Source organism: Rhipicephalus sanguineus, chromosome 1 (genome assembly GCF_013339695.2).
Source record: "Rhipicephalus sanguineus isolate Rsan-2018 chromosome 1, BIME_Rsan_1.4, whole genome shotgun sequence".
NCBI lineage: Eukaryota > Metazoa > Arthropoda > Arachnida > Ixodida > Ixodidae > Rhipicephalus > Rhipicephalus sanguineus.
This window is the reverse complement of record NC_051176.1, coordinates 56,159,847-56,182,750: the sequence shown is the minus strand read 5'-3', so window position 1 is coordinate 56,182,750 and position 22,904 is coordinate 56,159,847. Positions and strand designations below refer to the sequence as shown.

The 22,904-nt window shown below is 43.6% G+C and overlaps 1 protein-coding gene across 1 annotated transcript in view; it reads right to left on the bottom strand.

Annotated features, from left to right (window-relative positions):
* Positions 1 to 639: 639 nt before the first annotated feature.
* The window catches only part of LOC119390118 (astacin-like metalloprotease toxin 5), a 30,693-nt gene continuing 8,428 nt past the window's right edge, over positions 640 to 22,904 (bottom strand). Inside the window, exons 2-4 of the mRNA XM_037657703.1 lie at positions 13,651 to 13,771; positions 9,268 to 9,443; positions 640 to 866 (exon numbers count right to left, since the gene is read on the bottom strand). Of these exons, the coding sequence (XP_037513631.1) occupies positions 640 to 866; positions 9,268 to 9,443; positions 13,651 to 13,771 (524 nt within the window). The remainder of the gene's footprint in view (positions 867 to 9,267; positions 9,444 to 13,650; positions 13,772 to 22,904) is intronic.

Sequence of the window (22,904 nt, the reverse complement as noted above, 5' to 3'; positions counted from 1 at the left end):
GGCGGCGCCGCCAATCGAAACGCGCTTCAGGAGAGTCCCGTGACTCCAGTCGAATTGCGAACTCTCTTTCTCTGCCTGTACCTTCCAAAAGGGGTCAAATGGACACCCGAAGAGAGTCACGCAGCCGTGACCCTCTTTTGACTCTTTTTTTTTCTTAGAGTGAAGTTGGCAGTAGTGAGTATGCCGTACCTGGGGTGGATTACCACTCTCTTGTCATTCGTACGTTGAGTTGAGGAAGTAAATAACATGCGGACACAAAGAAAGCATTTTCTGCACATTGGTTGCAACGGGAACTGTGTATTGTAGATTATCCGCAGTGGTGAATGAAGTACGATAGACAAGGAACTGGAGAAAAACGTTTATTCTGAGAGAACATGCTCGCGGTATATGAAACGAAAGGAGTCGTAGTGTGTCCCCTACTGCTGCAAATACATCTTTGTTCTTGAGGTGTCTACAATCGAGTCAGGCCCACAGATATCTGTTTAATTCTGTTTTGCTGGTAGTGGTCACTTTATCTGTGCATATTTCTGCTGCAGATGACTTCGTGTGGCGTCAATTTAAAGAACTGTCCCTACCTTACCAAGACAACTGTAACGAAAATTATACCGCTTGGTGCATTCGGCGAGTCACAGGACTTCGCTATATTGTACAGTTGTAGAGAGTGTTAATACGAGTTACATCACTTTCGCTTAACCCAGGCTTTTCGTGGACATTCATAAGCCACCTCCCGTCCTTCGCTAGCATGGTGGTGAGGCCAGGCTCACGGGAAAATGCATGGGATCCATACAGCATGACTGAGTCGTAGTCGAATGGCGTCAGCAAACGGATTTCGCTGGGGTTTACCTTGGTGAAGCTTAGCAGCTGCCCTGCGAAGGCAAAGGACGACCGGCAGTTCATTATAGGCATTAAATGAAAGCGCTTGTCAAAGGACGTGACTTTGAACTCAGCTGAAATGGTTTCTTCTAACATATATCGGAATACATTCAAACCCAAAAATATCAACCAAACGAATGATCCTATATATCGAAATATTTTCGAACACGGCAGTCATGTAACGTCCATGCATAGCAAAAGCAACGCCTACATTGAACAAAAATAGCCGGAACACTTAAAGGGGTACTGAAACAATATTTAGCGGCCCAGGTAGCCTGCGGGATCGATTCCGGTGAACATGCGTATATCATCTGCAAAATACCAACAGCGAATAAAGCTTGGAAGTTATTTTAAATGAATTTTGAAGTTTGCATGAGCGATCGACACCCTCAGGCTATTGACACCCTCAAAGGTGACCCTTGGGGACCCCCTACTTCCCTCACTTGACCATGCTGCAACACGTTATGATGACGCCATAGCCGCCAACTTTTTTTTTTCCCCGCGTTCACTCCAGCAGCCTACTTCTCGGCGGCTGCTCGCGAACCGCGCGGAAGTGCATCACAGTTCTGTGTGCTGATGTGGTGATAGTTGCACCCGGAGGCTTGTCGTTTTCGAAACCGAAACTGACACTGGTCGGTAATGAGGAGCCTATAATTAATTATCTGTCGCGCGCTGCAGCAAACGATCTCCCGTGTTATGACTAACAGGCCCCCAGCAACACATTGCAGCAAAAAAACGCGTGGCCAAAATTGTTGTCAGTACCCTTTATTACATGGAAGATCGGGGAGCACGAAACCCTCAAAAGAAGTTGGCTTTTTAGCGTGAAAGATGGCGTTTTCTCGTGAAAGGTTGCTTTTTTTCTCGCGAAAGGGAAGCTGGACTGTTCATGTTCATCTAGATTTCGCTCCATGAAGCCGGGGTGGTAGTATTGTACCTGTATTAATAAATCTCGGTCTACGCCCTTACAAAAATGTATGTAGAAAGTCTATAGACTGCCTAAAAATGGGTTTAGACAGTCTATAGACTGTCTAAGTTCATTTTTGTAAGGGCGGCTACATACACATGTGCTTGTATGGTTAACGTTTTTACTGAGTTCAGGACTAGAGTGTTCCAAAATTACTCTGGGAAAAGAGATCAAAGCAGAATAACGGAAAGGTGGGCGAGTTGGTTAGGGTTCATAGTGTAATGCATGGGGCAGCGCTAGAACGAATACAAGGACGAGAAAAGACAGGACATGCGCTGTACTCACAACTGAAAGTTTATTGGAAAAAACGCCACTAATATATCCAGCATAGTCCAAATCATTGTCATCAAATGTGCCACGTGAACCACGTCAAGGCGAAATCAGCAGGAAGACAGCCTCGTCGAAATCATACTCGGCATAAAAACAGACAATAAGAAAAAACATTACGAAGTGACACTATACTACGCACGTGAGCCTGAGATATTCTAACTCTTTAGAAGACAGATCTATGGATGCTTGGCTGATGCATTTTTTTTGTAATCTGTTGATGTGAAAGGCTTCTATTATTTCTCTTGTCGTTTTAATATGATGACGTGAAAAAATGACAGTGTCAATAAAGTGTGGATTACATCCACACGAACGGCAATGGTTGACTAGATGGTACGACGTGGCATTAGAGGAGGTGATCGAGCGTAGGTGTTCTTGCAGTCTAATGTTAATGCACCTCCCGCTTTGTCCAACATAATCTTTACCGCACGACAATGGAATCATATACACCGAACCTATCTTGCAGGGTATGAAGCTGTGGACATGTTTAGTATTACATCCAGCTTTAACAGAAGAGCCTGCTTTTTTTATGATAAGGGGACAAATCCTTCCAATCTTCTGGGGGGCGGAAAACACCAACTCGACCTTGTACCGGTTAGAGACATTTTTTAGACCATGGCAGTGCTGGGCAGTATCGAAGATACATGTATCTTAGATACTATCTTAGATACTCTTTGGGTATCTTGTATATGTATCGCGATACGTCTGGCAAGACGTGTATCAGTATCTGTATTTCCGATACATTGAAGAATGTATCGTGTATCTTAGGATACAAGATACTGCAACACCACCGTGCGAAACAATAAACGTTGTTTGAACTCCGCTTTTCATGCTGATACTGCTGCCACTAAGCCAATAAAACTGAAGTCAGTGACATTATTGTATCTTTCCGCCAGAGTTTTCCAGCGAGCGCTGATGAACTCTGAGCGTCGGTATTGATGGAGCAGAGTCACGTGGTGGCGCTCGCATCGTATCGAAAGACAAGCGCGCGAACATCGACGCCCAGCCGACCTTTTGCTTTCTCGGTGTTCTTTGTTTTTTTTCTTTTTAGTTGTGTCATTGCCACGACACTGGCTCTTAGCCACTATCCTGTGCCGCGTAATCCAATGAGTGCGGCGTCTTTCGCACAAATTCTGGTGATGACGCTGTAGTGTCGTTATCGAAGTTTCTCTTGCGTTGTGTTTCGTCACGAAGTCTGAAGAATACAAGAATAGGGTTGCTTTGCGTCTTGAGGCTTTCAAACATCGGTGATTTGAAGGACCTCGTGGTTACAAGTTTGACTTACATGCAATGAGATATGCAAATAAGATTCCAACTGCTGTAGCGCCACCGGTACCAATGCTGGATCTAACAGAACGAGCATTTACCTAACAGAAGCTATCTTGGCGTACGTCTTTTTCTATTTATTCAATGAGTTTTTAAAATCATATTTTTATTGTTAACACTAGTTCTTTCTCAGCTCTCCGTCTTTTCCATCCCATACATTGCCTGTGTCTCTGTATTGTTTATTTTTTCGGTCCGCTTACTGCAATATACAGTAAAACCTGGGTGATACGACCACGGCTCGTACGAATTTCGGGGTGATACGAATTTTTCTGTGGTCCCGGCCAAGGCCCATTAGCCTGCAATGTATTGGAATACGGTTGTTGCGAACCGATTTGCACCCCGCGACGTTTGATACGAACGCGCGGGCCCGGGCATGCGCGCTGCACGACCATCCACGGTGCGTCGTTGCCTCCGAGATAGTGGGCGCGAATCTTGGAAGCCTTTAGGCGCCTTCGCATTTAGATTACAGATGAAGTTCACGTCACGCTTTTTTTTCCGACGCGTTGACGCGTGCTCCTGTGCTCGAGGCATCAGCGTCTTTGTACTGTGTTAACACGTGCCTGCCACGTCGATGCAAGCCATGTCCGCGCAATCAGACATTCTATGAAACAAGACTGAAACTTGGGCTGCGGGTCCGTCATGAAGTCCTATTAAATGTGGACGAAGACCCCAAGAGACAAAGCGGACGGTCTTGGCGACGAAGCTTGGCCTCTATCTATTGTGTGCAAAGCGCTTCTTAAGTCACTTTCGCCGCAGTACTCTAATGTCATGCAGAAAAGCGTAGTAAGATTAGGAAGGGACTACTAACGGTCACGGGGCGCAACACATCTGGTTCATTAATTACACACGCGCGCATGCACCGTATATTTACGAGTACAAGTATGATCGTTGACATCTAAAAACTTTACTGGCAATAATTCAGGGCTGTTGATGACGTCGCTGCGGCCCTGAGAAACACTGAATCAAAACGTATGCCAACTTTCTTTTGTCGCATACTAATTTTCCATGTTTTCTGGTGATACGAATTTCGGATGATACGAATATTTTTGGTCACCCCGCGAGATTCGTATCACCGAGGTTTTACTGTATCTTTAACGAGCTGCCAAGGGAAGATATTTTATTTATTCTTACTTTTAACTGTGTGCGCCGTTTCTGCTGGTGTTTGCATACTTATATTCCACTTGAGTTTACTGTTTTTTCAAGGTGATGTTGGGAACAAAGATATAATAATCTGCTCGTGTCTGGAGTATACAGTAAGAAAAATCCTGCTTACTACTTAGTAAAATAGCGAGGTTAGTTTGCATTATAATAACGTAAATTATTAGGAGCCATCTTAAAGGTCTTAGCAAAGGAATTCGGGAAAGATTGTTTTACCAAATGCTCCGTTTTTCTCACGAGCATCCCAACGAGCCGTTTTACGCTATTTTCCATGGGCACTAAACTTTCTGTGGTCTTACCTTAAATGGTTAATTGTTATAGCTATTGGGGGTTACCCGCGACGGTGGGCTAGCGATTATGGTGCTTGACTGCTGACTCGAAGGTCACGGCAGGCGCATCTCGATGGAGTCAAAATGCTAGAGGCCCGTGTGCATAGGTTTTGGTACCCCAGGTGGTCGAAATTTTCGGGGCCCCCCGCTACGGCGTTTCTCATAATCATATCGCGGTTTTGAGACGTAAAACGCAGCAATTATTTTTAGCTCTTGGGGGTACCACCTGCGCAGTGTTTCTATACTTATTCCCTGTGTTTGATACGGAACCGCTTTTCTATTTTACTTGTATATATTGGATTTTCTTTTGTAGGCTTCCCAAAGGCTTTTTACTCTTACTAATCAGATATAATTGGCAATATAGTGTAAATAGCGGTGGTTTCCTGCGGCGCTTTGTGCAACTATACAGTACGTCTAAGACGTTTCTGGGCTGCACATATTCTCTCGTAGAATAAAAATTGTTAAAAGATTGTGCATTACTGAGTACGTCGCTAACGAACGCTTTACACCAGCAGATAAGTGAATATACAGGTCATTTCAGTTTTATGTTCTCTACGTAAGCACGATGCGCCGCAAGGAATGTCGCTACCAGCGTTCTTGCTGATGCACACCTGTCCGGTGATCTGGTACTGCGAAAACCGTAAAACGTTTACGGCTAATGTAGAACTCCACAAGGGTATTTGCACCATCGTGCGGAGGCTCTTGTGAAAGTTCTTATGGAAGAATCAGCGAAGTGTATAGAGAGCTGTCATGTTAAGCAGCTAAAGCAGCGCCAATAAGTTGTTTCTGAATGAAACTAATATACTTGAGCAAGAAGTACAATACTTTTGAGATACTGACATACATTTCATTCAAATGAAACAAAACTGGTCGCAGTTCATGAATGTTCACGCGAACATTTTTGTGCATAGCCGTTTAGTGCTACATTATATAGATATATAATGACAAATTTGCGAATGTATCGAAGTATCTTAAGATACAATTGCAATGTATCGTATCGGATACAATCAGTGTTGTGGTATCTTGTATCTGTATCTCAAATACTTCTTGCCTGAGTATCTTGTATCGTATCGCGATACAATTTCAAAGTATCTTTGCCCAGCCCTGGACCATGGGAAAAGCGATGCAGATATGGCACAACAGAGAATTTACCGGCGCGACTTTTGCGCTCATCACAGGCATCCGCGTTGTCTTTCTTGACCCATTTAATGAGTTTATTACATGCAGTAATGATCGCAGCGTTGCCATAACCAGCCGTCTTCAGCCTAAGGAGCTGGCTATTGAAGCTATCTTGAACCTGATGTTGGCATGACTTTTTGAGTGAAGAACACAAGGTAGAAAAAAATAATGCCGTTTTTGATGAGTTTTGAGTGGGCTGAATTACCATGCAACAACTGTTTTTTAGATCTCGGTTGGTATTTCCAACATACATGCTGTGGAGTGAACAGCAGGCGTAAATCAAGATACTGCAGCTGCTGCTGCTCCATGAACTCAGTGGTGAACAGTAGGCCATACCCACATTCTTGAAAACATTTTATAATCCTGTCGGTCATCTGACTGTAATCATGGTTGTTATCAAAGATCACCAGGTAATCATCCACATACCTACAGACATGGCGAATACCATCGCCAAGGCAACGGCTAAGTTTCCTGTTAACGCGGCTCAAAAAGATATCGCTTAACACGGGTGCAATTTTTGAACCGATGCAGACGCCTGATTTTTGACGCAGAACTTTATCATGCCAACCAATGACGGTAGATCTTAGGTACATGGACAGGATTTCCAGGAAGGATTCTAGCGAAACACTGCTCCTAGCCCTAAACTGAAGTTCGTCATTAAACTGTGAAATGCAAATGCACAATGAACTAATGGAAAGTGTTAAGGTTTGCATTTCACAGTTTAATGACGAACTTCAGTTTATGGCTAGGAGCGGTGTTCCGCTAGAATCCTTCCTGGAAATCCTGTCCATGTACCTAAGATCTACCGTCATTGGTTGGCATGATAAAGTTCTGCGTCAAAAATCAGGCGTCTGCATCGGTTCAAAAGTTGCGCCCGTGTTAAGCGATACCTTTTTGAGCCGCGTTAACAGGAAACTTAGCCGTTGCCTTGGCGATGGTATTCGCCATGTCTGTAGGTATGTGGATGATTACCTGGTGATCTTTGATAACAACCATGATTACAGTCAGATGACCGACAGGATTATAAAATGTTTTCAAGAATGTGGGTATGGCCTACTGTTCACCACTGAGTTCATGGAGCAGCAGCAGCTGCAGTATCTTGATTTACGCCTGCTGTTCACTCCACAGCATGTATGTTGGAAATACCAACCGAGATCTAAAAAACAGTTGTTGCATGGTAATTCAGCCCACTCAAAACTCATCAAAAACGGCATTATTTTTTCTACCTTGTGTTCTTCACTCAAAAAGTCATGCCAACATCAGGTTCAAGATAGCTTCAATAGCCAGCTCCTTAGGCTGAAGACGGCTGGTTATGGCAACGCTGCGATCACTACTGCATGTAATAAACTCATTAAATGGGTCAAGAAAGACAACGCGGATGCCTGTGATGAGCGCAAAAGTCGCGCCGGTAAATTCTCTGTTGTGCCATATCTGCATCGCTTTTCCCATGGTCTAAAAAATGTCTCTAACCGGTACAAGGTCGAGTTGGTGTTCTCCGCCCCCCAGAAGATTGGAAGAATTTGTCCCCTTATCATAAAAAAAGCAGGCTCTTCTGTTAAAGCTGGATGTAATACTAAACATGTCCACAGCTTCATACCCTGCAAGATAGGTTCGGTGTATATGATTCCCTTGTCGTGCGGTAAAGATTATGTTGGACAAAGCGGGAGGTGCATCAACATTAGACTGCAAGAACACCTACGCTCGATCACCTCCTCTAATGCCACGTCGTACCATCTAGTCAACCATTGCCGTTCGTGTGGATGTAATCCACACTTTATTGACACTGTCATTTTTTCACGTCATCATATTAAAACGACAAGAGAAATAATAGAAGCCTTTCACATCAACAGATTACAAGAAAAATGCATCAGCCAAGCATCCATAGATCTGTCTTCTAAAGAGTTAGAATATCTCAGGCTCACGTGCGTAGTATAGTGTCACTTCGTAATGTTTTTTCTTATTGTCTGTTTTTATGCCGAGTATGATTTCGACGAGGCTGTCTTCCTGCTGATTTCGCCTTGACGTGGTTCACGTGGCACATTTGATGACAATGATTTGGACTATGCTGGATATATTAGTGGCGTTTTTTCCAATAAACTTTCAGTTGTGAGTACAGCGCATGTCCTGTCTTTTCTCGTCCTTGTATTCGTTCTTACGCTGCCCCATACATTACACTATAAAGAGATCAAAGTTCTACTTTTTTTCTGTTTTCGCTTCTTTAAAATGATATATTTATAGTTCAATCATAAAAAGTATTTGTAGTATCCTTCTGTTCTACATGGCGACAATTTTGGGGCTTTGTATAATTGACATGGCTTATTTTATCTAGTGTTCCGGTTTCTTTTCAAATCTTCCCAGCGGCAGCCTTGTCCACAACGTTCCAGCAACACTCCTTGTTCGGCGATGGCTACCAAATGACCATCACGCCCTGAATCTTGTCTGGTTTTATTGCACAAGTTGTTCATCCCTTCACTGGTCGTCGTCCCAATTATATTCAGAATTTCAAACAAATAAATAATATAATTTATCAAACCGTTACGAACTTGTGTTTTCCATCTTTGTTCTACCTACGAAACCGTCCCAAATGAGTGCATTGAACCTACATGAAATTGTCTGTCATAAATGTCGCTTAATTGACTAATCGACAAAAACACCCTTACAGATATCAAATAATCAATTAATAGCTGGACCGGTGAACAATTAATAGTTAATTTATTTTAAAAAGTTAATCCACTATCCCTACTCTGACAAAAATGCCATAGTGTTTCCCATGTCTAGGCCTCATTTCATCCCATGTTTTTCATTCCCATATTATTTTCATCATATGTTATTTCATTCCCATGTCTAGGTCACATTTCATCAATCCATGCTCACATAGTAAATAAGAGTAAAATCTTGCTTTCTTCATTCTTTCTTACTGATGTGACTGTTTTTTGTTTGTGTGTCAAGCAACTCTTACCCGCAGTCTCCTCCATCGTTGAGGGAAATAAAGAAGTTATTATATTATTATTGCTACATCGGCTGCAAGGTACTATGTAGGTAGAACATTCAACGATCTCGCAGTACTTAGTGCCACGCTATTTTCACATGAAAACTGGAAAGACCGCTCACCCGGCATCACATTCTCTGGGTAGATATCGATGTAGTCGTCCCTGTCGGGGCGCGAGTGCTCGTGATAGAAACCAATCGCGTGCATCATCTCATGGGTCACTGTGCCAAAGAAGAAGCAGCCGTCGCCCAAGGACAGCGTCTGTACACCGACGTTGCGCCCGATGGCCGAGTAACATCTGTGCATGGGTCGTCATAATTTCACATATACAGGTCGCGATGGTCCTATGGATATGATATTGCTTAGAACAGTCGACGCGATATGCAAGGTGTCTCATACAACAGTTGACGTGTGCAAACTGCGATAGCTTTGCCTTGCAAGAGAGTACACGCACACATACAAACACTTCAGACGGGCAGTGTTTCTGCCGTGAATAATTCTTTCACGAAAATAGAAGGAAGCACACGTGTGATTCATATTTGTTGTCATATAACTGTTCGAAATTATTTTATGCGTGACGTCTGTTCTACCATTGTTTTCGTTAGGTATATGCATCGTCGGTTGATTTCTTCTGCATTAGAACAACGAGCACTCGAGGGGAGTCCAAGTTGCAGAAAATTGAGTGATGTTGTGCGCGTTTGCCTTTGGCGCATCGAATCTCGCAGTGGTTACGGCGCACAGACGTTCGCCAGCAGCCGGCGCACCAAAAATGTAAATAATACGAACCAGAGGTACGCCAGAGGTTCTCTCACATGCTACATTGTTGCTAACGTGATAGCGTTGAAGAGCCCGTGTCGCACAAAACGCGCTGTCGGTGTCGGCGGAGTTGTACGTGAGTGAAACATCCGGATGGACGTAAAGAATAAAGGTCAGTGCTCGAGCCGGAATCGAACACAGGCATTCCGCGTGTCCGTCACGTGCTCTACCACAAAACAACGCCAGTCTTTTTTCTTTATTGCCATAAAAAATAAAACTACTTTGAAAAAAAAAAAAAGAAGATCCTATACTGGAATTGCATTGGTCGAGGAGTCAGGCTAACAGGCGTAATATTGTGTCGAGAAGCGTAGACTCACACCAGGTTCCACACCATGTGAATTGCTTAACAAGTAAGTGGTTTAAAGCGGCGCATCCTTTACAAAGGACTCAGCTATAATTCATCATCAGCTACAACATCAACAGAGTGGGCAGCTACGTAAGTGCGCGTTTTGCCCCCCCCCCCCCCCCCCCCCTTACAGACGCGTACTTGGCTCTTCGTTGCTTCGCAAAGTGGTGAATAATTATGGTGTAATGCGTACTTCGCAACTGCAATTGCAGTACGCGCCCTATGAGAGTCTACACTGGCAAATCTTACACACCGCACAGGCGTCCGTTTCCTCGCGGCACGGTTGAGGTGACCTCCGAGAAGCGAAGCATCGTAAGCGAATAAGTCGATGCGAACCGGATCCGAAACACTATCGCATTCCATTCTTAAATGCGAAGCTTAAGCGCCCTCCAAGTATTCTTTCTTTTTTCCTCAGCCGTGTCTTAATGCTATATCGATCATGGGTATTATAATCATCAGTTCCAATTGCGGACATGGCCCTTTCCGCTAGTAGTTGAACTTCACCGCGATTCACCAGCGTAAGTAGATGGGCAGCATTTTCAAGCAACCTATATGTAAATATTTCGAAAAATTCTCGCAGCTTACACAAGGTCGCGCAAGGCTGGGTCACAGCAGAGCTGGTGGGCACCTAGCTGGTCCTGGCTAGGCTAGGCTTTTACCCTCTCACCTCTCTCTTTCCCACCCCTTGCTATGCTATACTATACATGGCTATGCTTGCTCTCTCTTATTTAATCCTTTTTTAGTCTATGTCTTTCTATCTCTTTCTCTCGGTCTATTTGTTTCTCTGTCTACCTTTCTATCTTTTTCTGTCTTTCTTTCCTTTCTCTCTCTCTCTTTTCAATTTCTCTTTTTTCTACGTCTCTCTCTCTCTCTTCCTCTCTCTATAATCGTCATCTTGCCTTCTATCTTTTTCACTCTTTCTTCCCTTTTTTTCTATCGATTTTTCTCTTTTTCTTTCTATCTATTTCTCTTTTCTCTCTCTCTCTACTTGTTCTCACCTCCTCTTTTCCCTCTTCGTCACCCTCACTTCCCATTCCCATCGCCTTGCTATACTGTACTATACATGGCTGTGCTACGCCCTGCTAGCGTGCCTGAATAGCCGAGTAGTTACGACGCTCGCCTTCGAATCGTGGGGACGTGGGTTCCAGTCTCTCCTCGCCAATAAATTTTTTTCGCCAAGAATTGTTCTCTTTCTTTTTCGCTTTCTTTCTCTGTCTCTGTACTCATTCTCTCTCCCATCAATGTTACTGCATCACACGTCGTACAAATCAGCGCACGTGTTCTGGGAGCGAAGAAGAGGAAGAAGAGGAAGCGATGAAGAGAAAAAGACGAAGATAGCACGTGCTGGTTCATGATGATGAACCGCTCTGTCAAAAAAAAAAAATTATCCCGCCATATACACGAAGTGAGTGATGATGAGTGGGCGATCCTCCGGAGGTAAATCTAGTAAACCGTAAATCCTCCGAACATTTTGAGGTTGGTGGCGCATCGGCGCCACCAACTTCAGGTAGCAACCGCTTCAGGCGCTTGGCTGCAGCTCCCCGCGCCCGCGCCGCCTGAGGATCCGCTTGTCGCCGCTTCCTCAGCTCCGGGTCGGCTTGACGACGCGCCCGTGCCGGTTCAGCTGAGCGAGCCCTCGCCGCCTCTGGGTCGGTGGCTTGTTGTTGTTGCTGGCGCTGGCGTCTCGCTTTGGCTTCTCGAGCTCTCACCTCAAGGTCTTGACGGCGAGCCCGCGCTGCAGCCGCCTTGCGACCCCTCCGTTCCGCCTCCTTGTCTTCTTCGTTCATGTTATTAGTATCGAAGCGCACTGACTGAGGACTGCCGAAATAGAGAGGAAGCGCGCAGTTGTGGCCCTCTAGCGGTCTGCTATCAAACTAGAGCACGCGCCGGAGTAGAGCGAGCGCCGCAGAGCCATCTAGTGGTCTCCATTCAAAATAGAGCATAGCTGCGCCTCTAGCGTGTGCTCCGAGCACACACACTTGACATATCTATAGTACAGGTAAAGGTTTCCGCCCTCTTTAACAGCACTTTTATGACAACAGTGTACCCACTACGTATTCGTAAGGGAATACGCGCAGTAATATGTGTGCCTTTTGTAATGGGTAGCCGGCTTTAAACCACCAACTCGTTATGCAGTTCACATGGTGTGACACCCGACGGCAATGTAGACGCTTGCACCCCGTTTTACTGCGATATTACGTCTCGTACTGTGGCACCTGTAACAGGACGCGTATGTTTGTGAAGCATTAAAGTTAGTTTCAGTGCAGTTCCAAGCAATGAAGTGGCTCGGCGGTAGAACACCTGCTTGCCGCGCAGACGGCCTGGGTTCGATTCTCACTCGAACCTAAGATTTCTTTTCATCATCATTCACTTCGTGGATATAGCTAATTTTTTTATTATTTATTTTATACAAGATGATGATACCAGCGGCTGGCTACGGCGCAACGGCGGACAAGCCTCGACCTTAAAGAGCTTCGCCCCTAGAAAGCGTAGCCTAGCCAGGAGCAGCTTGGTGCCCACCAGCTCTGCTGTGAGCCAGCCTTGCGCGACTGTCTACGACACGCGGCGAACCTCGACGATAACAGCTTTGCTGTAAAACTCCTATAGTTCGTATGTAGCACAGAAATTGGGGAAATTCCACTGCTCACCACACTGGTCCACTAAAATTAACAAGGGAATAGACGGCCGGCAAACACCGAATAAAATTTCTGTACTGACGTAACGAATAATTGAGGGAGGCTGAAATGAACCGTCGGGATTAAACCAGTGATAAACACCGGGGCCTTACGTTTCAGCTTCACTTGTTAACCATCTGCACACAGTGCTAGACCGCGTGCAGGTTCATGATGATGATAATCTTCTATCTAGGGCACACGGCAAACCTCGACCATAGCAGCTCAGCTGTAATATATGAGCTGAATTTTAACAAGTCTCACTTACAGACGTCCGTGAGGGTACTTCCTTTTTTATCAGTGGTTTATATATCCATTCTCCCCACCAAGTATTCTCTGCTATACTCATCAACCCAGGCGAACCCTGACACCCCTCTCCAATTTATGTACAAAACAGCAGAAAGAGATAAACCGCTTTTCCCTGTAGTACACGCCATGTTCCGCGTATCGGTAACAACCCGCCTGCAGCCGAAAATAGAATCCTGGATGAGCTCCTGCTTTTCGTAATACTGTAGTGGACTTCTACTTCGAGCACTCTTTCAATAAAACCGAAACGCTGCCTGTAACGCAGAAGCGATGGAGTCACCGAAAGTGGCACGGCAAAGTATTTGTTTTATTTCAAGACGCAGCAACATTAGAACAATTAAAAGACAGGCGATGTTGGCGCTCACCCTTCATGGTGTTTAAGATGGACATAGTCTGTCTGAGTGCTCCGAGGGACAAAGCGTATGCACGTCCTCTCCTCTATTGAATCGATCACGCTCATGATCATGCGGACATTTGCCCATGTGCCTGTAAGAGAAGCAGACAGACTCTTTAAAGCGTGTCAGCTTCATCCGCTGGCACATTTGTAGATGTCGGAAATACTCTACTCAAATTACTCTATATGGGGTAACTTTCTGAGAATTTTATATTATATATATATATATATATATATATATATATATATATATATATATATATATATATATATATATATATATATATATATATATATATATAATATATATATATATATATATATATATATATATATATATATATATGTATATATGTATATATATATATATATATTGCCACGAGTAAAGATCGCCTAGCACTGTTCTTGGCAGGCTTGTATGTGCCGCTGTCGAAAAGATGATGAGGACGAGCTCGTGGAAAAGGACGATGAGGTCGTTGTGCATAGACTGGTACCCAACACCTCCACCAGTAATGTCACGTGATGCTGTAACGGGAACCTGTAACTAGCAGTACAGCAGAACGTCAGGCTGGTCCGATCACTGGCACAACGACCTCATCGTCTTTTCCACGAGCTCGTCCTCATCATCTTTTCGACAGCGGGACATACAAGCCTGCCAAGAACAGTGCTAGGCGATCTTTACTCGTGGCTCGCGGACATGCTATCCATGTACGTTGACCGAGACCACAAAAACTGGGATGATATCCTGCCCTACATCACGTTCGCTTATAACACCGCCGTTCAAGAAACTACTGGGTTCACACCGTTCCGGTTGCTTCACGGCAGGGAGGCCACAACAATGCTCGATGCCATGCTTCTACCCGACAGGTACGACATTAGTGTCGATACGAACGAATTCATCCGACTCGCGGACGCCGCTCGCAAGCTTGCATTCGAGCGGATCAATAACCAGCAACGCATCGACTCCCAGCGGTACAATGCTCGTCATCGCGAGGTTATTTACCAACCGGGTGATCAAGTATGGCTGTGGATCCCCATTCGCCAACGGGGCCAGTCGAAAAAGTTATTGCACTGCTATTTTGGTCCCTATAGAGTTCGTCGCCTCAGCGAAGTGAACTACGAAGTTGTTCTTGAAGAGACAGCTCATCGATCCCGTCGTTCCAAGCAGACAGACATCGTCCACGTTTCAAGGATGAAACCATTTTACCAACGTTGACTATTCGTCAGACTCTCTTGTGTAACCTTGTGAGCACTTCGTCACCGTTACGTCGTGTGTCCTGGTGATTGTGTGTGTGTGTTTTTTTTCTGTTTCTCGCAATCTTGATGTGGCATCGGGACGATGCTCTCCAAAAGGGGGGGTAATGCCACGAGTAAAGATCGCCTAGCACTGTTCTTGGCAGGCTTGTATGTGCCGCTGTCGAAAAGATGATGAGGACGAGCTCGTGGAAAAGACGATGAGGTCGTTGTGCCAGTGATCGGACCAGCCTGACGTTCTGCTGTACTGCTAGTTACAGGTTCCCGTTACAGCATCACGTGACAATATATATGTATATATATATATATATATATATATATATAGATAGATAGATAGATAGATAGATAGATAGATAGATAGATAGATAGATAGATAGATAGATAGATAGATAGATAGATAGATAGATAGATAGATAGATAGATAGATAGATAGATAGATATGCAGCAAATGTGCAAGGTGAAGCTCAAAACAAAATGGTCTTGAATCTGTGAATCTGAGATAGAGATACGATACGATTCCGAACTTCTCTGTCACGATGAGACCTGAAACATGACTCTAAAACTGTGCCTTTTATTTTGCCGAAGCAATGTCCTGGGAGCGCTACGTGTTTTGATATTGGTAGAATAGGAAGAGAATCATGCGCCTTATCACAGTTGAAACGCACACGAACGCTAGTGTGGACACCACACACATTTAAGAAAAATGGATGCTTTAATTTGAGCTCTGCAAGAGTCCCTTCGGTCCGGTTGATGTACTCCATCTCGCGACTTTATCTTTCTCTTCCTTCATCAGCCTCTCCTGTATTAACAGCCGACGCGCCAGAAGAAGAGGAAGAGTTGCCCCCTCTGCGGACAAGTGTCCATGGCCACTTGAAGATGCCGTTAGATGGAGGCATTGGTAGTGGGAGCTGGTTTTATCCTTTCAAGCGCGACTGTGTCTTCCCGTCCATTGCGTAGTGTCGTAAATTTGTGTTCATAGCTTTTGAGACTGGGAAAGGACCGCCGTAGCGGGGCTGAAGAAAACGACGAGGTGCATCAATGCGGAAAAAAAAAAAACGTGTGAGGACGCTTGCAAGTATGAGGGTAGGAAAGCGTTGTGCTTATTCGTGTGAGCAGAGGCTGGAGATGGACGCAAGTTTCGCATGAAATTCCGTAGACGCTGGACGAAAGAAGATGGATCCGGAACAGTTGGAGTAGATACTGGGCTCACACGGTCACCCGGCAAGCGCAGAATGCAGCCGTAAACCATCTCGGCTGCAGAAGAGTCGAGTTCTTGTCGGAGTGCGGATCGAAAGCCAAGCAGCACGACTGGAAGGCGCGATACCCAATCCTCATTGCGGCGCTGAGTAGCCACCGCTGCTTTCGAGTGTCGGCGTAGTCTTTTAACGATGCCGTTGGATGCAGGATGGTAAGCAGTTGTGCGAATGCGCGCACAATCAGAAGCGATGTTACAGATGGGGGAAGTGTGGATTGAAACTGTCTGCCTCGATCCATAGTCATCGTTGATGGCACACCAAAATGGCTAATCCAGTTCTAATGTAGTTGCGCTGAGCGACGGGAACACCACAAGCAGTGCGCAAGCTTTCAACTGTTTTCTCTGGCGAAAGCACGTCAAAGACATACACAAAACAGTAATGATAGCGAAGAACTATGTCACAACAAGTTATACACAAAACAGTAATGATAGGGAAGAACTATGTCACAACGCGTTACACATGAAAGCACGTTGACATTGCATGAGGAGATTACGATGCTTTTGCAGAATACAGCCTACTGTTTATACAGTGGCCGAATGTCGGAGAAGAATAGTTTCCTATGGTGTGGAATTCTTATTTGGCGCCTCTAATAAGGCTGTGCGTTCGACATCGTTAACCTTTACGAAAACGTCGTCAACTCAACGAGCCGTGTACTTCTGTTTAACAAGATTTTCTCAGGGAAGTGCAGTTCTTGTGGTAGTCGGGCTCATCGGTACATAAACGTTTCAAGCGGAGTGCCTGACTGTACGGTATGCTAGTTTTCCAGTGTTTCAGGTGGCTGCTCTGAGAAAGCAGTTATTAGTGCCTGTCTGTAGGCTTACTGAAAAGCGTGGTTGTTAAGCTGGACTTTAGTAAATACACAGTTCTATCGAAGAAATCTGCGCGTTCGCCTGAGTATGAATCGGTGAATGATTTCGAATGGTGAACATTTTTAAACGCTGCTATAAATGAAAGTAATGCATTTGCATTGTTAGGGCCAACTTTCGCCCACATAGATGTCCCATTCACTTGTAAGAAATGTTTGTTCTAAAATACATAACTATTACATAGACGATTTAATTTGAATAATGTGGCTAATGTTGGGCAATCTATGGAGTGGTCAGAGTTTGAACGCTCATGATCCTGACGAACAGCTCACATTCCATACACGTGGGGATTGTTTGTGTCGAGTGAACACCCATCTAAAATGACCAAGAGCGATCCTTCTGGAACCGTCAAGTCAGCAATGTCGCGTAAGAAATGGCAGGAATCTTTAACGTAGGAGGAGAAAGTTTGTGGTATATGACTAATGAGGGTATCAACAAAACAGGAAGCATTCTCAGTTACGCAACCAATCGCAGGCGCTATTGCTCTCCCTGGCTTGCCAGCCTTGTGAATTTTTGACAACAGATAGAACCTTCCTGCAACAGGAGTTAGCGGAAGCAATAAAGACATGTCTTCATCTCTTATTTTATTGCCTACCACAAGTTGTTTTATTTCTTCTTTGATAACAATTTTAAATTGAGTTATGGGGTCAGTTTTCAGGGGTCTGTAGAAAGTTTCATCACGTAGCTCTCTGGAAGCCTTAGATATGTAGTCTTTTCGATTCATAAGGAAAATCGCATCACGTTTGTCAGCTATCTTTATGACTAAATCTGTATTGCTGTCCAACCTTTTTATTGCCTCGCTTTCTTTAGCGGAAATGTTCCTCTTAAACGATTGTTGCTTTTTTAAGAATTTCAGTAAAGCATAGTCAACTGATTCTGTATATAAATGTAGCCACCTATCGTGTTGAACTGGGAGTCTGCACTGCTTATTGGATAAAGACGGAGTTGTTGGACGTAAGCTTACCACAGAAAAGTTCGCGTAACCTGATGTTGCGGGCAACGTTATCTAGATCTTGTAGGAACTGAAATTCATGATATCTAGCCCAAGCTTGACAAAAATTAACAGCACGTGACAATACACTTTTTTATCATCTGGCAAACAATCGCTAGAAAGAGTTACTATACGTTATTATGATCAGCAGCCCTACAGAATGTTTCTGACGTGGCCCGTGACGCGACAGTCGTCAGCGAAGCCCACACAGGCACATGGTCACGGATAGGTTTGTTCATCTTAATCTTAGAAATGTCACCTCGCTTCTTTAGGCGATATGCGTCGAGTAGGGCAATTTGATCTGTTGATGGTCGTCATTGGGAAAGCAGCTGCTGCATGCAAAGACTCTAGCACATGCGTAGAGGTGATAGAACTCACTCACCAAGTTCAACATCTATGGTGTAAGGTATGACTCCATCAGGCCACAGCCTTGTATCGTCAGAGATTGCAGTCCGCTGCGCAGATGCGATGGTGTAATGCGTTGGCCATGACATCCATCAGGAAGTTTAATGCTACTATCGGGGATCAAGGAGTTTAAACCGCCATATTACCCCGAACAAATTAATAAATCATGTCGCTACCCAGTATGCAAGTACTGTTGTGCAGCCAAATGGGCATTACACAATATTGAGAATCACGTGTCACCAAGTCATTTGCATGATGATGATGATGATGATGTGCCTCTACACATGGCTCATACCCACTCTGGGGGATTGGCCAAGAATTGTTGATATGAATTTTTAACGTTACAACTAATGATTACACACAAAAGGCAAGCAAACATAAAAAAGAACGAGTGCAATAATTATTTGTACATTCAGGCCAGACTTCTCATCCTACCTAGAAATTAGAATAATGAAATTAATGTGTTACCGAACGTCTTCTTCTTTTTATTGATTTTTTTTCTGATTGATTCATTGCAACTATCGGAACACGTTTCTAATTAGGAATTTAAAAGCGCATTCGTCTTGTTTCATGAAGGAAAGCACTAACAGCATCAAAAACATTCCTGCGACTGACGCCCAAATACTATTCTTTCTTCTTCCTCTAACATATGTGTAACGTTTCTTTGTCTGCTGACCCGAAGGTCGCGGGTTCGATCCCGGCCGCGGCGGTCGCATTTCGATGGAGGCGAAATAGTAGAGGCCCGTGTACTTAGATTTAGGTGCACGTTAAAGAACACCAGATGGTCGAAATTTCCGGAGCCCTCCACTACGGCGTCTCTCATAATCAAATCTTGGTTTTGGGACGTAAAACCCCAGATATTATTATAACGTTTCTTTGTCTGTCATTGTTGCAGAGACAAACGTTAGAGTGAAAGTGTTGCAGAGGATGAAAGAGACTAGCGATAGGACAGATTGTTCACGCATGGTAAATAATTGACAATGCTTTCAGGCGTTGTTCAGAAGACTCACGCCATCTTCGGGGAATTCCTCCGTGATGATGTCTCCTTCGAAGTATCCAGCTTGCAACGCGAGAACACCTGCGTCAAAACAGCATTCATCCATATTAATGCGAGTTTATGACAAATGAATCACAACTGGCATTCGGGACTATTTACAGCGAATATGTTCACAGCTGAGGATGAGGATTAATGCAGGGAAAATAACTTTTGCGTGTCGATAGGAAGGTAAATAGTTTTGACTGTGGAACTAGGGTTTACCGTTGAATGCGCGGTATGTTGCGAGGTTTCTATGAAAAGGTTCTATGCGCAGTATTTCTGGCCGCGTGGGCCGGTGGGGTGGTACAGTGGTTACGGCGCTCGATTGCTGACCCGAAAGTCGCGGTTTCGATTCCGGTTGCAGCGGTCGCATTTCGATGGACGCGGAATGCTAGACGTCCGTGTACTTAAATGTAGGGGCACCTTAAAGAACCCCAGGTGGTCGAAATTTCCGGAGCCCTCCACTACGGCGTGCCTCATAATCGTATCGTCCTTTAGGCACTTAATGCTCCACAAGTTATTATTTGTTATTTGACCCACTTTGGTGATAATGTTACGACGACAACAATATGCAGTCTAGTTCATTCCGCGAAGGCTACTTTACTTCACTGAAATATATATATATATATATATATATATATATATATATATATATATATATATATATATATATATATATATATATATATATATATATATATATAACAAGAGAGTACGACGCACGTTGATTTTTTACGGTATACTTACTGAAGTTTCGGCTGGTGGACCAGCCTTTGTCAAAGCTACTTTTCGGTTACTTCGACAAAGGCTGGTCCACCAGCCGAAACGTCAGCGAACATACCGTAAAAAATCAACGTGCGTCGTACTCTCTCTTGTTCGTTATTCTACCGCGCCCAGCGCGACTTCCTTTCTGCAACATATAGTATACGTATATGTAGGGTCATTCCACGCCAACTATCCCAATCGGGGCGCTCGACAAAAATCAATTTCTCTAAAAAAATCTGAGAAAATTACACACATATAGACGTTAAATGTACAGTATTTTCCCAAAATAATTTGAGCGGCAAAAATTTTTTGGGCACGTGAGCGCCATTTGAACTTCCCGAAATGTTGGAAAACCAGGTACGAAAAGAAAAGTCGCTATAGATCGACCATTTCAGGCATTCTTTCAACACTTGCTTTTTTGCGTTTTTCGAGCATCGCGAATTCATTATACGACAGTTCTCTATAGTAGCTTTGTATCTTTTCCTCTTTAGCGCGTAGGTAAACTTGAGTAAATTGTCGTTTTTCAGGAATTTTTTTACAAAAGACAATTATCGATCAAATGCAGAAATTATTTTTATAAAACTGTCCATAAAGCGTACTATCTCCTAAATATTTTCTGTGCCTGTGTACGCCGCATAGGCTCAAAAATAAAATCATAAACTTGGCAGAAAGGCTACATTGGCCTATGTTGAGACGCCTGTAGCAAGCTGAGGTGGTCTAAGAAAAAAATAAGTGGAAAAGCGCATACGATTGAGAATCATAACAAAGTAGTTTTTGTTTTACTTGAGAAAACATTTTTGAAGCTTAGTCCCACCATTGCATTGTTGTATTGTGGGGACAATACAAAGCAACTGAATTTGCTCCATAAAAAAGAGGTAGTGTATTCATAGCACTTTGTTTTCAGTTCCTTTTCTTAGTACTTCATATTGTTCATTACACATCAAGGTGATAATAAACAGAGATAAAAATATAATAATACCATTGGATTAGGTGCCACAATTCCCCTAATAATGAATTGCATTACTTATTGCATGGGGCTCTTACAAAAAACGGGCTCCAAGATAAGTCAAGTCTCAACGTTCATGTAAACCAGAAAAAAGAGGCGTGAGCATGGACGTTTATAGCGGATCCATACGAAGTTCATCTACGTATTCCGCAAGGGACGGCGCACGATGTGACGACGCGCCTGTATTCACGCTTTCTGTACGTCGTCCGCGACCGTACGGACAGAATATGCCAAGCTATTTTTGACATCCTAATTTGGGTGGTTGCAGGCAGCAGATTTTTTGGTTAAAGTAGGATTTGTCAGTCTGGTAACATGCAATTTAATAGCTGTTATGAGATCACAACAACAGACGATTTTTGTGGCGTATTTATGCGCCGCCGCCGCCACCTCCGGTGTGCGTAAGCAATGCAAAAGCAACGCGATTCGTTATTGGGGGAACTGTAGCACCTAAGCCAATGTCATTGTCATGTTTTTATTTCTATTTATTATGACCTTGATATGCAATAAACAATATAACGTGCTAACAAAAGAAACTGAAAATCATGTGCTACGAATACACTACATCTTTTTTTTTTTGCAGCAAATTCAGTTGGTTTGTATTGTCCCCACAACAAAACAATGCAATGGTGGAACCAAACTTCAAAAGCTTTTCTTAACTAAAACTAATACTTTTATTAAGCTTCCTCTGGACGAAGTTGTTATGATTCTCAATCGTATGCACTTTTCCGCTTATTTTTTCTTGGACCACCTTAGGTTCCTATAGACGTCTCAACATAAGCCAATGTAGCCTTTTTGCCAAGTTTAGGGTTTTATTTTAGAGCCTATGCGCCGTACACAGGCAAAGAAAATATTTAAGAGATAGTACGCTTTATGGAGAGTTTTATAAAAATAATTTCCACATTTGATCGATCATTGTCCTTTGTAAAAAAAAATTTCTGAAAACACGACAATTTACTCGAGTTTACCTACGCACTAAAGAGTAAAAGATATAAAGCTGTTATGAGGAACTCTCACCTAATGAAATCCCGGTGCTCGAAAAACGGAAATATATAGTTTTTTATTTATTTTGTTTATTTATTTACAGAAATGCTGCAGGCCACATGGCCCAAGCAGGAGTGAGAATACAAAAACATCAAAACTTTGCACAACAAAGATGGATAACAAGCCATAATACTAACAGACTCCGAAAGTAGAAATGCAGGTAATACAGGCGGCGAAAAGGCAATACAAATAACAGATTGTGAATACAGTGACAGTGAAACAAATCATCGAATGAATGAAATAGAACCAATTCTAATTAAACTGGAAAAAGAGACTGTTTACAGAGTAACCCAGGAGGAGGCACTTGACTGTGCTAAGGACAATAGTTGGTCCGGTGACAGGTTATTCCATTCTGTAATTGTTTGCGGAAAGAAAAAGAATTGAAATACATTTGTTCTGGCAAAATAAGGAGTTATAGAAATCGGATGAGTATGATGAGTGAACCGCGATGCAAGTGGAGATAACTATGGTGCCGGGTCGAGCCCGAGCTTCCGATTAAGCAAAGAATATAAAAACTTTAAGCGCTGATCTTTGCCGCGGGGCTGCAAAGAAAAAAATCTGATGAGATTCCATATACGACGTAACGGAAAACTGGTTGCCGTATA